This window comes from Chlorocebus sabaeus, chromosome 20, assembly GCF_047675955.1.
Source record: "Chlorocebus sabaeus isolate Y175 chromosome 20, mChlSab1.0.hap1, whole genome shotgun sequence".
NCBI classification, from domain to species: Eukaryota; Metazoa; Chordata; class Mammalia; order Primates; family Cercopithecidae; genus Chlorocebus; species Chlorocebus sabaeus.
The window spans coordinates 115,054,521-115,071,654 of NC_132923.1; the positions used below are offsets into that span (position 1 = coordinate 115,054,521).

A 17,134-nucleotide genomic window follows, 5' to 3' on the forward strand; every position below is an offset into this window, starting at 1 on the left:
TTGCGCTCCGCACATTTCCTTCCTGCCACTTTGTAAAGAAGGTCCCTTGCTTTCCCTTCACCTTCCGCCATGATTGTAAGTTTCCTGAGGCCTCCCCAGCCATGCTGAACTGTCAGTCAATTAAACTTCTTTCCTTTATAAATTACCTAGTCTCGGGCAGTTCTTTATAGCAGTATCAACACAGAGTAATGCAGCTCAGTTATCTTTAAATAATGAGCCACTTCAGGGCAGGAACCATGTCTCCTTACCCCTCTGAGCCCTCCTCTAAAACAAGGAATAAGTGTTTGTTGAATGAATGGATAACCAAAGCCCCCAGCCCATCAATGGAAGCTGAACACATACTGTCCTTCCCACTCTACCATGAGCCTCCTGAGGGGCTGGCAGGGTCTGTTTATCTGCAGATTTTTTTTTTTTTTTTTTTTTCGAGACGGAGTCTTGCTCTGTCACCCAGGCTGGAGTGCAGTGGTGCAATCTCGGCTCACTGCAAGCTCCGTCTCCTAGGTTCACGCCATTTTCCTGCCTCAGCCTCCTGAGTAGCTGCGACTGCAGGCTCCCACCACCACGCCCACGCCCGGCTAATTTTTTTTTTTTTTTTTTTTTTTTTTGTATTTTTAGTAGAGACGGGGTTTCACTGTGTTAGCCAGGATGGTCTCCATCTCCTGACCTCGTGATCCGCCCGCCTCAGCCTCCCAAAGTGCTGGGATTACAGGCTTGAGCCACCGCGCCCAGCCTATCTGCAGATTTTTACCACATTTATATGCCTGCATTGTAAAGCTACTGACTTATGTGTGACTATATACTAAGGCGACCAACTTGTCCCAGTGTTCCTGGGACTTTCCCAGTCTTAGCATTAAGTGTCCAGTGTCTTAAGAATTCCTGAAGTTCCAGGCAAACCAGGATGGTCAGGTCACCGGAAAGCAACTCCCTTCTCTCCCAGCATCATTTTTTCCTCATCTTCATCTGAAAGGGTTGGACCTGGTCCTATCTCTGCATATGAGATCTAAGATTTTAGGAACAGGCCAGAGGGGAAGAGGTGAGTCAACAAAGAAAGATTCAACTTGGAATGTTCTGAGAGATCTTTATTCTTTATTCAGGATGTGGGATCGATCAGCACTGCCAGCTGGGCCTTGGTTCTAGTGGCTTGCTATGGTCTGGAAAAGTTGGGGGGATGGACAGAATAGTCAATTTAGGAGCACAGGTTCTGGAGCCAGATGAAACTAGGTTCAACTTCCAGCCCTGCTGTGTGACCCTGGGAGAGGGATTGACCTCTCTGAGCCTCAGTTTCCTCCTCTATGTAGTAGAGATAATGATAGAACTTACCTCATGGGGGGGGGTTCTTGATTAAATTGTTAACTAAGGTTCTCTCTACAATGCCTGGCACAAATTTAGATGGTATGTGTGCATATATATATATGTGTGTGTGTGTGTGTGTGTGTGTGTGTGTATCTATACAAACAGAAAATATATACTTTGGGTTTTTTTTTTTTTTTTAACAGAGTCTCACTCTGTTGCCCAGGCTGGAGTGCAGTGGCACGATCTCAACTCACTGCAACCTCCACCTCTTGGGTTCATGCCATTCTCCTGCCTCAGCCTCCCAAGTAGCTGAGACTACAGGCATACGCCACCATGCCTGGCTAATTTTTGTATTTTTAGTAGAGACAGGGTTTCACCGTGTTAGCCAGGATGGTCTCAATCTCCTGACCTCATGATCTGCCCACCTCAGCCTCCCAAAGTGGAGGGATTACAGGTATGAGCCAACGTGCCCGGCCTTTTTTTTTTTTTTTTTTTTTTTTTTTGAGACAGAGTCTTGCTTTGTCACCCAGGCTGGAGTGCAATGGCGCAGTCTCGGCTCACTGCAACCTCTGCCTCCCATGTTCAAGCAATTCTCCTACCTCAGCCTCCCTAGTAGCTGGGATTACAGCCATGCACCACCACACCCGGCCAATTTTTTAGTATTTTTGTAGAGACAGGGTTTCACCATATTGGCCAGGCTGGTCTCAAAATCCTGACCTTGTGATCCACCTGCCTCAGCCTACCAAAGTGCTGGGATTACAGGAGTGAGCTGCCGTGCCTGGCCTTATATATATATATATATATATATATATATATATATTTTTTTTTTTTAACATGGGTCTGGGAACCAAGATATTATGGTCTATAAATCATCACTATTACCATTTTTTTTTTCTTTTTCTTTTCTTTTTTTTTTTCTTTTTTTTTGAGATGGAGTCTTGCTCTGTCACCCAGGCTGGAGTGCAGTGGCACAATCTCAGCTCACTGCAACCTCCGCCTCCCAGGTTGAAGCAATTCTCCTGCCTCAGCCTCCTCAGCATCTGGGACCACGTGCATGCACCACCACACCCATCTAATTTTTTGTATTCTTAGTAGAGACAGGGTTTCACCATGTTGGCCAGGCTGGTCTTGAACTCCTGACCTCAGGTGATCCACCTGCCTCGGCCTCCCAAAGTGCTGGGATTACAAGCATGAACCACTGCACTAGGCCAGAAATGTTTTTTTAATGGAAGGCTTCATGAGTTTGCATATCATCCTTGTGCAGGGGCCATGCTAATCTCTGTATTGTTCCAATTTTGGTTTATGTGCTCCCAAAGCAAGCATTACTTTTTTTTTTTTTTTTTTTTAAGAGACAGGGTCTTGCTGTGTTGCCCAGGCTGGAGTGCAGTGGCACGATCTCAACTCACTGTAACCTCCGCCTCTTGGGTTGAAGTACAGTGGCTATTCACAGGTGTGATCCTACTACTTATCAGCATGGAAATTTTGACCTGCTCCGTTTCTGACCTGGGACAGTTCACCCCCCTTAGGCCACCTGGTGGTCCCCACTCCCAGGAGATCACCACATTGATGCCAAACTTGGTGCAGAACCCAATGGGTATAGCATACTACAGCCCAGAACTCCAGGGCTCAAGCGATCCTCCTGAGTAGCTGGGACTACAGGTGGGCATCACTGCACCCAGCTAGCTATTACTTTTTGTTGTTTTGGAGACGGAGTCTTGCTCTGTCACCCAGGCTGCAGTGCAGTGGTATGATCTCGACTGACTGCAACCTGCGCCTCCCAAGTTGAAGAAATTCTCTGCCTCAGCCTCCCAAGCAGCTGGGATTACAGGCACCCGCCACCACACCCGCCTAAGTTTTATGTTTTTAGTAGAGACGGGGTTTCACCATCTTGGCCAGGCTGGTCTTGAACTCCTGACCTTGTGATCCACCTGCCTCAGCCTCCCAAAGTGCTGGGATTACAGGCATGAGTACACCGAGCCCAGCTATTACTCTCTTTTTTTTTCTTTTCTTTTTTTTTTTTTTTTAAAGCTATTACTGTTATCACAAGCATTATTAATCCTCTCTGATCACCCATCCTCAGATGAAGCCTGGGGCCTGGACTCCCCGCTCTTGGCTCTCATCAGACTTTGTCATTATCGTTTATGTAATCACCTGTCCCCCAGCAGGCAGCCTCTGGTCTGGCCTGTCTCTCTATCCTCCCTGACAAGAGAGGACAAGACCAGAGGAGATACTTTATAAATACTTGTTGAAATAAGGAAGTTCAGCTGTAGTTCCAAGCGCCACTCAGAAGCCATCAAGTTCCCGGAGACACACTATATCAGAAAACATCCCCAAGCTCTTCTGGAATGTCCCCAAGGGCCCTTCCCCACTGAGCTTCTAGGATCCTTTCAGGCCCTCCCCAGGATCCAACGTTTCTCACCCATCACCTCTCAGAAGAGCCACCACCCCGGAGCCCTCCCGGCCGCCCTGCCCTCCTCACCTCCTCGATCCAGTCGATGAAGGCCGAGACTCGAGTGAACACCGTGGGCTTCCTTTGGGTGTTGCAGCCAAAGGAAGAAACAAAGCTGGTCACACCGTGGACCTGCCAGCCACCATCGTCTGTGGGGCAGTTGAGGGGTCCTCCAGAGTCACCCTGGAACCATCAGAGAGGGGTGAGTGGCTGAGTCATGTCTGAGGTTTATGGAACTGGTTCTGAACTCTAGGGATTTCAAGAAATTCCGACATTACTTGACCCCTCTAAACCTCAGCTCGCTCATTTTTTTCTTATTATTTTTTTAGGCGGAGTCTCACTTTGTCCAGGCTAGAGTGCAGTGGTGCGATCTTGGCTCACTGCAACCTCCATCTCCTGGCTCCCAGGTTCAAGTGATTCTTCTGCCTCCCAGGTAGCTGGGATTACAGGCACCTGCCACCACACCCAGCTAATTTTTGTATATTTAATAGAGATGGGGTTTCACCATGTTGGCCAGGCTGGTCTCGAAGTCCTGACTTCAGGTGATCCACCCACCTTGGCCTCCCAAAGGAATTATGGGTGTGAGCCACCGCGCCCAGCCAGCCGACTCATTTGTGATAGGGAATAGTAGTATCTATCCAAGAGCCTAGGGAGTTACATGAGATGATGCATGATCTTAGCACGATATCCAGTAGAGAAGAAGCACTCGATAAACGTAGTTCTTGTTGGCAGTACTATAGTTAATTATTAATTCATACTCAATTATAATACAATGAGGGGGCTGGGCACGGTGCTCAAGCCTGTAATCCCAGCACTTTGGGAGGCCAAGACTGGCGGATCACGAGGTCAGGAGATCGAGACCATCCTGGCAAACACGGTGAAACCCCATCTCTACTAAAAAAAAATACAAAAACTAGCCAGGTGAGGTGGCGGGTGCCTGTAGTCCCAGCTACTTGGGAGGCTAAGGCAGGAGAATGGCGTGAACCTGGGAGGCGGAGCTTGCAGTGAGCTGAGATCCTGCCACTGCACTCCAGCCTGGGCGACACAGCGAGACTCCGTCTCAAAAAAAAAAAAAAAAAAAAAAATACAATGAAGGTATTTGATAGTATTTTTTTTTTCTTTAACAGACAAGGTCTTGACCAGGCACAGTGGCTCATGTCTGTAAACACAACAGTTTGGAAGGCCAAGGCAGGAGGATCACTTGAGCCCAAGAGTTAGAGACCAGCCTGGGCAACACGGTGAGACCTCATCTCTACAAAAAATTTAAAAATTAACTAGGCATTGTGGCGTGCATTTGTACTCCTGGCTACTTGGGAGGCTGACGTGGGAGGATTGCTTGAGCCCAGGAGGGCAAGGCTAAAGTGAGCTGTGATGGCGTCACTGCACTCCAGCCTGGGCAACAGAGCAAGATCCTGTCTCAAAAAAAAAAAAAGACAATGTCTTGCTCTGTCACCCAGGCTTGAGTGCAGTGGCAAAAATCTTAGCCCACTGTAAGCTTGAACTCCCAGGCTCAAACAATTCTCCCACCTTAGCCTCTCAAGTATTTGGGACTACAGACAAGTGCCACCATGCCTGACTAATTAAAAAAAGCTTTTTTGGGCCGGGCGCAGTGGCTCAAGCCTGTAATCCCAGCACTTTGGGAGGCCGAGACGGGTGGATCACAAGGTCAGGAGATCAAGACCATCCTGGCGAACACGGTGAAACCCCGTCTCTACTAAAAAAAAAATACAAAAAACTAGCCGGGCGAGGTGGCGGCGCCTGTAGTCCCAGCTACTCGGGAGGCTGAGGCAGGAGAATGGCGTAAACCTGGGAGGCGGAGCTTGCAGTGAGCTGAGATCCAGCCACTGCACTCCAGCCTGGGCGACAGAGCGAGACTCCATCTCAAAAATAAATAAATAAATAAATAAAAATAAAATAAAATAAAAATAAATTAAAAAAATAAAAAAAGCTTTTTTGTAGATGGGCATCTCACTATGTTACCTAGGCTGGTCTCAAACTCCTGGCCTCAAGCAATCCTCCAACCTCAGCCTCCCAAAGCACTTGGATGATAGGCATGAGCGACTGTGCCCAGAACAATGATAGAATTCTTAATGTTTAATTATAACTTCAGAACCACAGAGTTGACCTGGCATTAGAGGTTATGGTACCAGTATCTCCTCCTGTGCTGACGCGGAAGCCTGAGGACCAGGGAGAGACAATGACTTGTCACAAGTCGTGTCAGTGTGTGAGCTGAGACTGCAACCCAGGGGTCCTGACTCCCAGGCCTGGGCTCTGTGTCTGGACTGCGCTGACTTCCTCCAAGTCCTGCCTGGCCTGGAGGCTGAATGGGGCAAGCAGGCAAGATCCCTCCTCCACCTTCCAGGCAGTTGGCCCCATTCCAAGGTCCTGCACACGCAGCACCACCCCGTGCAGGTAAGAGCTGACTCACGTTGCAGCCGGAGCGGATGTCCCCACCAGCACACACCATGGTCTTCTTCACGGTGGAACCCCACCAGTTCCACTTGGAGCAGTGCTCATAGTCCACCACGGGCAGCAGGGCCTGCTGCAGCTTGTCTGGGAGTGGTCCGTTGGCTACAGGGATAAAAAGCACCGAGTCAGGGGCCTGGGGGCACAGGGCTAGGAGCCCCAGAGGAAGGGGGCATTCAAGGCGCACAGCTCTTCCGCCCTGATGAAGACTCTCCTCCCACCCGCTAAATGGTCCTGCATGCTTTGTGCACAATTACATCCCCAGCACCTGGCACACAGGAGGCACCAAAACATGTGCAACTGACCACATTCATGTTTTGGAGGTTGGTAGGAGAAGGCTGCAGCTGGAGAGAAACGGGAGAAAAGTACAAGGTCCGGTCTTGGTGTTACCTTCAACCTGCAGCCCCCAAGCCCTGTCTTTCTGACACCGTCCCTGTGACCAGCTAGAGAAGTCAGCACGTACTATAGAGACGGCCCCAGCCGGTGATGTAGCAGGGTGTCTCGTTGGGAAGGATGTCACCAGCGGGAGGGAGTGAGGCAAGCTGGACGGCGTCTCCCAGCTGGGCGCTGCGTGAGAGCTTGATGAGGGCGATGTCATTGCTGGGGAAGAGGGAAGAGTCACAGGGCCTGGTCCTCCAGCAGGCCCAAGTCCTACCTTCCAGCTGTTGCTCCAGGCTATTCTACCTCTGAGATGCCCCAGCTCCTTTACCCTCCAAATCCACTCTTTCATCATCATCATCATCATTATTATTATTGAGACACAGTCTCGGTGTGTTGCCCAGGCTGGAGTGCAGTGTCACAATCATAGCTCATTGCAGCCTCCTGGACCAAGGGATCCTCCCGCTATCACTGCCTGAAGTGCTGGAATTACAGGCATGAGCCACTACACATGGCCCAAATGGTTCTTAAGGCTGAGCAATTTTTTTTATTTTTTATTTTTTGAGTCAGAGTCTCACTCTGTTGCCCAAACTGGAGTGCAGTGGCATGATCTTGGCTCACTGCAACCTCCACCTCCTGGGTTCAAGTGATTTTCCTGCCTCAGCCTCCTGAGTAGCTGGGATTACAGGTGCACGCCACCATGTCTGGCTAATTTTTGTTTATTATTTTTAGTAGAGATGGTCCTTAAAGACTCTGCTGGCTTCAACCCTCAGTGTGTGAGACCTGGACACAGGCTGCTGGACTCAGCACCCCCTCCCTGCATCCCTACTCAGAGTTGGAGCCTACTCAGACTTGGCTGTGGGTCATGGAGGGACGAGTAGAGGAGCCTCTGGGTTCCAGACTGGAGCATTCACTCACCCACAGGCCGCACACAAGCGGTTCCAGAGTGGATGCACAAAGAGGTCCTCAGAGTTGATGGGGATCACCTGCTCGGGGCCCTCCTTCACAGCAAGGTTGTAGTCGCCCAACACCACCTGGTAGGTCAGGGAGCTCCTGCGGGAGGAGGTGAGGTCAGTCTGGGCCTGACTGGCTCACCTCCCTCCTTCCCCATCATCACCCACTCTCTCCAGCTGCCTGGGCCACAGGCAGGGACAGGGTAGAGAACTCACGAGATGCAGTGGGCCGCAGTCACAACCCAGTCGGGGGCGATGAGGCTGCCACCGCAGGTGTGGTAGAAGCTTCCACTTTTCTCATACTGCAGGGAAACCTGGTGGCCCAGGAAGAGGGCCTGAGTGGGCTGGTCCCCACCACGAGAGTTGCCACCAGTGGCTGTATAGGTTGTGCACTGTGCAACTCTAGAGGGCGCCATTCGCACAGAAAACAAGAGCACACCTGAAATGTGCAGCGCACGACCTGCACAGCTGCCTGTGGCGGCCCCATCATTTTTCCGTGGGAGTCACATTCTGATTCTCCAAAGCCTCCCTCCACCAGGACTATGACCTCCCTGGGGACCCCAACGTTCTCTACCTTCTGTCTCCTGAGAGCCCTCGATGGCCCTCTGTTCTATCACACACCCCTTACCCCATCATTTTTTTTTTTTTTTTTTTTTGAGCTTTGCTCTTGTTGCCCAGTCTAGAGTGCAATGGTGGCGATCTCAGCTCATTTCAACCTCCACCTCCCGGGTTCAAGCGATTCTCCTGCCTCAGCCTCCAGAGTAGCTGGGATTACAGGCACCTGCCATCATGCCCGGCTAATTTTGTATTTTTAGTAGACATGGAGTTTCACCATGTTGGCCAGGCTGGTCTCGTGTTCCTCACTTCAGGTGATCTGCCCACCTCAGCTTTCCGAAGTGCTGGGATTACAGGCAGGAGCCACCACGCCCAGCCCCCCTGACTCTTTTGAACCTCAGATCTTTCAAGGCTTCTTGAGCTTTCTGAAGCACAGCTCACCCTGATGAGTTCTTTGCCTCTCTTCTCATTTCCTACACATTCTGATTTTCAAAAGCTCCCTCTAGACCAGGGTTAGCAAACTGTGGACCGTGGGCCACATCAGCCTCCTGGTCTGTTTTTGTAATAAAGATGTCCTGGAAATAGTCACATTCATTTCTGTATTGTTTGTGTCTGCTTTCATGCTACCATGGCACAGTCAAGTCATTAACATCCAAGTAACCTAAAATATTCACTCTCTGGCCCTTCGCAGAACAAGCCTGCTGACCCTCTCCAATAAAACTTCCCGCGATCATGGGAATGTTCTATATCTTTGCTGTCCAATATGGTAGCCACTAGCCCACATGTGACTATCAAACATTTGAAATGTGGCAAGCAGGACAAGCATGGTGGCTCATGCCTATAATCCCAGCACTTCGAGAGGTCAAGACGGGAGGATCACTGGAGCTCAGAAGTTCGAGGCAAGCCTGGGCAACATAGCGAGACCCCATCTCTACAAAAATATATAAAAATTAGCTGCACATGGTGGCGCATGCCTGTAGTCCTCTCTACACAGGAGGCTGAGGTGGGATGATTGCTTGGACCTAGGGGATCAAGGCTGCTGTGAGCTGAGATCACACCACTGCACTCCAGCCTGGGCAACAGAGCAAGATCCTGTCTCAAAAAAAAAAAAAAAAAAGAAAAGAAAAGAAAAGAAATATGGCAAGCACCGAGGAACTGAATTGTTAACATTATTTAAGTAAATTTCAGCTGGGTGCAGTGACTCACACCTGTAATCCCAGCACTTTGAGAGGCTGAGGCAGGTGGATCACCTGAGGTCAGGAGTTCCAGACTGGCCTGGCTAACATACTGAAACCCTGTTTCTACTAAAAATACAAAATTAGCCTGGCTTGGTGGCGCGTGCCTGTAATGCCAGCTACTTGGGAGGCTGAGGTAGGAGAATTGCTTGAACCCAGGTGGCAGAGGTTGCAGTGAGCTAAGATCGTGCCATTGCACTTCAGCCTGGGCAACAAGAGTGAAACTCTGTCTCAATAATAATAATAATTTAATTTAAAAAAAATTTTTTTGAGACAGTCTCACTCTGTCGCCTGGGGCTGGAGTACAGTGGCACGATCTCGTCTCACTGCAACCTCCGCCTCCCGGTTTCAAGCAGTTCCTCTGCCTCAGCCTCCCGAGTAGCTGGGATTACAGGCGTGAGCCACTGTGCCTGGCCTAATTTAATTAAATTTAAACAACCGCAGCACATCAAGTCCAGCCTTCTGAGCTTCCCTCCACTGACCTTACAAGACCCCTTACTCCCTTATTGCTTTCAGACCTCATAGCCCTGTTGTATCATCCTAGGAATCTAGAAATGAGTCTCTCAAAATTTCAGTTCTTCAACACAGTGCCTGAAATTCCACCATCGGTGTGCCAACTCCTTGAGTTAAGCATTACCTTCACCCGCGATTCCACTTTTGAGTTGCAAATAGCCCAGTGAGGGTTACAGATGGAGTGGGCAAAACCTCCCTGTGAAGTAGATGGTCCAAGGGCTGCCTGGTTTTTGGAAGCTGAAGTGGACATTGCAAAGGGAGCAATGGTGTCAAGGCTGGATGCCACACCATTAGAGCTTAGGGTCCAGAGCCCATGGTGGGAATGAGGACAGCTGGTATTGCTCTTACCTGCCAGGGCCAGCTGTAGGGGACCGCATCCTCACCATTGACAACGCGGCTGGAAGGGTGAGAGGAGGGTTGGCCATAGCCTGAGACTAGAGGGGAGAGGAGAGCTGTCAATCATCTGAAGGGTCCCAGAAAGCAAAGAGGAGGCCAGTCAGGGTCCCAGTCCAAGTTGTGCCTTCAACGGGCTGTGTGGCCCCATGCAAGCCTCTTTTGCCCTCTGGACCTCAGTAACTACACATGAACAGTGAACATTTAAACTAGAGCAGGGCTTTACAGAATCCCAGGAGTCCAGGGATAGAGATTAAAATGTGGCCTCCTTCATAGGGAGGATTGAAGAGGTTGATACACTTAGAACAATGCCTGGCCCTCGATGAGCCCTCAAAAAGTGACAGCTATTGTCATACAGAGTGGAGGCTTTAAAGAAGGACTTCCTGGGGTCAAAGTGCAGCTCTGGGCAGTGTGTGGTGGCTCACACCTGTAATCCTAGTGCTTTGAGAGGGTGAGGCAGGAGGATCACTTGAGCCCAGGAATTTGAGACCAGCCTGGGCAACATAGCAAGACCTCATCTCTAGAAAAATAAAGTAAAATAAAATAAAGTAGTCAGGTATGGTGGCATCTGCCTGTAATCTCAGCTACTCAGGAGGCTAAGGTGGTAGGATTGCTTGAGGCCAGGATTTTGAGACCAGTCTGGGCAACAAAGCAAGACCCCATCTCTACAAAAAAAAGCAAAAATAAAAACATTAAGTGCAACTCTGCCTTTTGTTCTATGATAAGCTACTTTACTTCCCTGAGGGTCGGTAAAATGGGGATAATGATAATACTGATCTCATGAGGCTGTTGTGAAAATTACATGAGAAAATGTAAGAAAAACCCTAAACATTCTGCCTGGCGCATAGTAAGCACTCAATCATGTTATCTGTTACCATTATTGTCAGTCAAGGGAGGCTGCTTGGAAGAGGTGGCCCTCAGCTGGAATGTAATATGGCAGAGAGATGAGGAAAATGTCAGAGCATAGTATATGGAGCCAGGTAGTGGGAGTGTGAGAGGCGTTGGAGTGGTAAGTAGAACAATGGAAATTCAACCCAAGACGTCCAACCGCAGAGCCCAAACTCTTAACTGTTTGACCTTGTTTACTGCCCCCATCAAGGACTTCCACTACAGCCCTTCATGGTCTTTCTCCATCCACGGCTCCCTCCACTCTCCTGCTCCATCATAAGCTGAAAGCCCCCGTAGTCATACCCCCGGGTACAAGCTGAGACCCCCTTCTGTGGAACCAGGCGTAGGGTGTCATGGGACTCAAAGCGAGTGGTAGATTTCAAGGATTCCTAGTCTAGGGCAGCCCAGAGAGCACACACACAGGTTGGGGTCTTACCAAAGGCCACAAGGAAGAGGGAACTGAGAAGCCGAAGCATCGTGAGTTTTGCGATGATAAGAAAAGGACACAGAGCCTGGGGCTCTAATATAGGGCAGAAGGTGAGCAGGGGGGCTGCTTGGGCCCTACTCCCAGAACAGGTGGTGGAACTCCAGGTCTCCCATGGTCCAAGGCCACAGTCCTCACCCACTGCAGATGGAGGAGTGACAGCCAAAGGAAGGACCTAGTGTTCCCTCCAACAGGTGGCTGCACAGGTGGCGTGGAGTGGCCAACTGATAACAGGGGTTCGGGAAGAAAAACTCATGTCAGGACAAGACTTCCTCTTTCCGAAAGAAGAGGGTTAAATCCTGGTTCTGCCATCTCCAAGCTCTGCGACTTTGGGCACATGGCTTAACCTCTCTGAGTCTCAGTTTTCTCATCTCTAACATGAGATTCATGTTAGTACCCACCTCTACAAAAAATTTTTTATTGAGCACTTTTTCTCTATATATCCGGTGCTGTTCTAGGGGATACAGCTGTGAAAAATACATGGTCTCAGCCCTTCTAGAGTTTGAGTCTAGGCCAGGAGCGGTGGCTCACACCTGTGATCCCAGCACTTTGGGAGGCCAAGGCCGGAGGATCACTTGAGGTCAGAAGTTTGAGACATGGTGAAACCCCATCTCTGCTAAAACTACAAAAATTAGCCAGGCATGGTAGTGGGCACCTGTAATCCCAGCACCTGTAATCCTAGCTACTGGGAGGCTGAGGAAGGAGAATCGCTTGAACCCGGGAGGTAGGGAGGCAGAGGCTGCAGTGAGCCGAGATCATGACACCACACTCCAGCCTGGGCCACAGAGCAAGACTCTCTAAAAAAAACAAAAACAAAAACAAACCAAAAAAACAGAAAAGAAAGTGAAACATGGGTGATTGGGGTAGGAATGGGAATAAGTCATTTAGATGGGGGGACAGGGAAAGTGATATTTGGGCTGAGGAGGTCACATCTGACGGAGTCCTGAGGATAAGTAAAAGCCAGCCACGGGAATCCCCGAAAGAAACGCACTCTGAAGGGAGGGGACAGCAGGTGCGAAGTTCTGGAGGCTGTAATGGGCTTGGCTTGTTTAAGGAAGGGGAGGCCAGTGTGACAGGAGCTTGGTAGTCAAAGTAGAGAGTGGTGGGAGCTGAGGTCAATGAGCAGGTGACCCTGAAAGCTGAATTCGTGGGTGATCCAGCAGTTTCACTCCTACGTCTACACTGTGAGAAAATCTTACACGTGCCCCAGGAGGTGTGGATGAGATTGTTTGCCACAGTCCCTGTTCTCAAACCTCAACAGCAAAGACCTAGAAACAACTCCCACGTCCATCAAGGTTCGTACGTGAATATGTGTAGCACATTCACACAATGGAGTATTATTTTTTTATAGTGGTGCGATCTTGGCTCACTGCAACCTCCACCTCACGGTTTCAAGTGTTTCTCCTGCCTCAGCCTCCTGAGCAGCTGGGATTACAGGCATGCACCACCACATCAGCTAATTTTTGTATTTTTAGTAGAGACGGGGTTTCACCATGTTGACTAGGCTGGTCTCCAACTCCTGACCTCTGGTGATCCACCCACCTCGGCCTCCCAAAGTGCTGGGATTACAGGCGTGAGCTACTGCGCCCGGCGAGACGGGGCAATTTCAATGGATGCCTCCTGGAGGAAAGTCAGACATCTTGCTGGGCAGGTTTTCTTTTAGGAGTGACCCCCCTCCAATCACACCCTAGCCACTCTGATAGCCTAGGTTCGTGGAACGTGTGTGGATACAACGGAAGCAGCTGTGAAAATTCTTCATACTGTGATAAAAATAGCCATGCCCTCCCCTGCCCTCTGTTCCCTATGCGCCTGGACATGTTTATTTACTCAGCTTGAAAGCTCTGAGCCATTCTCCAGACCCTACCCCGGGGTAGAAGGAGGGAGAGGCCCAGGAGGTGGCTGGGGAGAGAGAGGGGTAGGTCTGATACGCCCAGATTCCACTGCAGAGTGTCTGAAACCGACAGGGCCTAAAACGCAATCTAATCCAACCACTTCTGTCTGACAGAAGGGAAAATGATGACCCAGAGAAAAGCCAGGACGTGCTGAAGTCTCCCTAGTTTGTCACTGCTTGGCCTGGTGAAGGGTTAGCCCAAAGGCACAGGGAGGGTCCACTCTCTTTCCCCCAACTTCAAGCAAGAAGCCTTCCCAGCTTCTTTTTTTTTTTTTTTTTTTTTTTTTTGAGACAGAGCCTACTCTGTCTCCCAGGCTGGAGTGCAGTGGCGTGATCTCAGCTCACTGCGACCTCCACTTCCTGGGTTCAAGTGATTCTACTGCCTCAGCCTCCTGAGTAGCTAGGACTACAGGCACATGCCACCACGCCCAGCTAATTTTTTTATATTTTTAGTAGAGACGGAGTTTCACCATGTTGGCCAGGGTAGTCTCGATCTCTCAACCTCATGATCCTCCCGCCTCGGCCTCCCAAAGTGCTGGGATTACAGGCATGAGCCACCGTGCCCGGCCCCTTCCCAGCTTCTTAACCAGGTGACCTTGAGCAAGTCCCAGCCTCTCTGTCAGTTCTGCTGGGTCCCCAGGGAGAGGGGCTCCCTGAGGCCGACTGTCCCATCACAACCCCTATCCTGGTTGGTCACTTCAAGGCCTTATGGACCGACACTGTCAGTTGCACAGCTGATTAACTCTCCGAGGGTTTTCTGGCCTAGGAGTAGCTTGAGTGAAATCTCTGAACATGAACCTCCTGCCAACAGCTGCTCCCCAAGAGGGAAGACGAGGGATTAGAGCTACTTTAGGCCTCAGCCGGAAGCAAAGCAAGTCATTTCTTGAATGGGAGGTGGAGGTTAGGTCAGAGAGTATGGAAACTTAGGAGGTCAGTCTGGAAAAGAGAGGGAGGGGAGGGAAGCTGGGGAGGGGACGAAGGGGAAGCCGGTGAGCCTTTTGCTTGGACTGGGAGAGTTCCATTCTTTCTAGTTCCCACCCATAGGAAGCTCTTTGAGGGTCAAAACTTTGTCTTATTCCTCTTCGGATTCCCAATGCCTAGAAAGGATCCTGGCACATGATAGGTTGTCAACCTATCATGTATTAAAGGATAGCATGTATTAAAGGAGGCAACAAATGAATGAAGGAAGCAAAAGGACTCTTCAAACGCCCTCCTTTTCCTACCTTGAAAGCATGTTTGAGCCTGACATTCATGCAGGGTGCACCTGGAGGGTGTCCCCTCTGTGTGGCCTGGAAAAGCGAAGCAGCGTCTGGATGGCGTCCTGATGGGCAGCATTCTAGAGATATTAACAGATGTTTGATGATAAATGGACCCACTAGGATGGAGCCCCCATGGGGCGGGGGGTTTGTGTGCTTTGTTCAGTGCTGTGGCCTCAGCTCCCAGAATATAACCCAGTGGGCACTCAGTGAAGAACTAAATGTCAGATGGGATTGGGAAATATGAGGTCAAAGTTCGAATTGTTCTTTCCTACAGGACTTCTCAGAGCCTTTAATATGCCAATGTTTACAGTGAATCACACCCACTGGTCTTAAGTCCAGGACTGTGGTGCCTTATTGCCCTGCAGTTTCTGTGAAAATAAGATATTCAAAATCTAAGCTGTTGGAACTTTAAAATACTTTAGACTTCAGGGAATGAGATATGGGACCTGAGTAACGTAAACAATAAGTCGTAACTTTTGTTTGTGTTATCAATTAGCTTTTCCTCACCCACATTGTTTTATAAAATGTTGTAAATGACTAAACGGTGACAGGGCAGACTCTTTCCCTCTTAACTGTCAATCTTCATTATAGATTAACTTCCTTCTTTTCTCTCTCAAACAAAGACTCCCTGATTATCCCATTATCTAAGATAGAATGTTAAATACACAAATTGGAAAGGAAAATAAAACAAACTGTATGGAAAAGAAGACAAATTTTAACTAGCTATATTGTTGTAACTCATAAACCAGCCTGGTATGGAAAATGTTATAGTCCTACTAAATTTCTTTGTTTTCTGCCTGTATGAGCAAGATCTTAATTTTTTTTTTCTTTTTTTTTTTTAATGAGAAGAAGTCTCGTTCTTGTTCCCCCAGGCTGGAGTGCGATGGCAAGATCTCAGCTCATTGCAACCTCCGCCTCCCGGGTTCAAGTGATTCTCCTGCCCTCAGCCTCCCACAGAGCCGGGATTACAGGCACCTGCCACCGTGCCGGGCTAATTTTTGTATTTTTAGTAAAGGCAGGGTTTCACCACATTGGCCAGACTGGTCTCAAACTCCTAACCTCAGGTTATCCACCCACCTTGGCCTCCCAAAGTGCTGGGATTACAAGCACCTGCCACTACGCTGGACTAATTTTTGTGTTTTTGGTAGAGAGGGGTTTTCACCACGTTGGTCAGGCTGGTCTCAAACTCCTAACCTCAGGTGATCCGCCCACCTCGGCCTCCCAAAGTGCTGGGATTACAGGCATGAGCCACTGCGCCCGGTCAATTTTTCTTTTTTCTTTTTCTTTTTTTTTTGTTTTTGAGATGGAGTTTCCTTCTTGTTGCCCAAGTTGGAGTGCAATGGCGCGATCTTGGCTCATCGCAACCTCCACCTCCCGAGTTCAAGTGATTCTCCTGCCTCAGCCTCCCGAGTAGCTGAGATTACAGGCATGTGCCACCATGCCTGGCTAATTTTGTACTTTTAATAGAGACGGAGTTTCTCCATGTTGGTCAGGCTGGTCTCAAACTCCCGACCTCAGGTGATCCACCCGCCTTGGCCTCCCAAAGTGCTGGGATTATAGGCATGAGCCACTGCGCCTGGCTCTTCTTTTTTGTTCTTTTGAGACAAGTCTTGCTCTTGTCACCCAGGCTGGAGTGCAATGGCATGATCTCGGCTCACTGCAACCTCTGCCTCCCAGGTTCAAGCCCTTCTCCTGCCTCAACCTCCTGAGTAGGTGGGATTACAGGTGCCCAGCTAATTTTTGTATTTTTAGTAGAGATGGGGTTTCACCATGTTGGCCAAACTGGTTTTGAACTCCTGACCTTGTGATTCGCCCACCTGGGCGTCCCAAAGTGCTGGGGTTACAGGCGTGAGCCACTGTGCCCTACCTTTTTTTTTTTTTTTTTTTTTAAGAGAGACAGTGTCAGCCGGGCGTGGTGGCTCACGCCTGTAATCTCAGCACTTTGGGAGGCCGAGGTGGGCGGGTCACAAGGTCAGGAGATTGAGACCACGGTGAAACCCCGTCTCTACTAAAAATACAAAAAAAAAATTAGCCAGGCGCGGTGGTGGGCTCTTGTAGTACCAGCTACTCAGGAGGCTGAGGCAGGAGAATGGCGTGAACCCAGGAGGCGGAGTTTGCAGTGAGCCAAGATTGTGCCACTGCACTCCAGCCTGGGGGACAGAGCAAGACTCTGTCTCAAAAAAAAAAAAAAAAAAGAGAGACAGTGTCTCACTGTGTTGTCTAAGCTGGAGTACAGTGGTGTGATGATAGCTCAGAGCAGTCTCCAACTCGGGCTCATGCTATCCTCCCACCTCAGCCTCCTGAATGGCTGGGTCTACAGGTTCACGTCACCACACCTGGCTCCAAAACCCTAACTTTTTTTTTTTTTTTTTTGGAG

General features: G+C 49.5%; 1 protein-coding gene and 1 pseudogene across 1 annotated transcript; both read right to left on the reverse strand.

Annotated features, from left to right (window-relative positions):
• Window positions 1–2,234: 2,234 nt before the first annotated feature.
• CELA3B (chymotrypsin like elastase 3B) lies at window positions 2,235–11,599 on the reverse strand. Its single transcript, XM_007980121.3, has 7 exons — window positions 11,560–11,599; window positions 10,191–10,276; window positions 7,756–7,853; window positions 7,505–7,639; window positions 6,672–6,808; window positions 6,171–6,313; window positions 2,235–3,925 (listed from the first exon to the last, which is right to left on the reverse strand). The coding sequence occupies exons 1-7, from the start codon at window positions 11,597–11,599 to the stop codon at window positions 3,716–3,718; spliced, it is 849 nt and encodes a 282-aa protein (XP_007978312.1). The 3' UTR covers window positions 2,235–3,715.
• Window positions 2,513–2,612, reverse strand: LOC119626292 (U6 spliceosomal RNA; annotated as a pseudogene).
• Window positions 11,600–17,134: the final 5,535 nt, after the last annotated feature.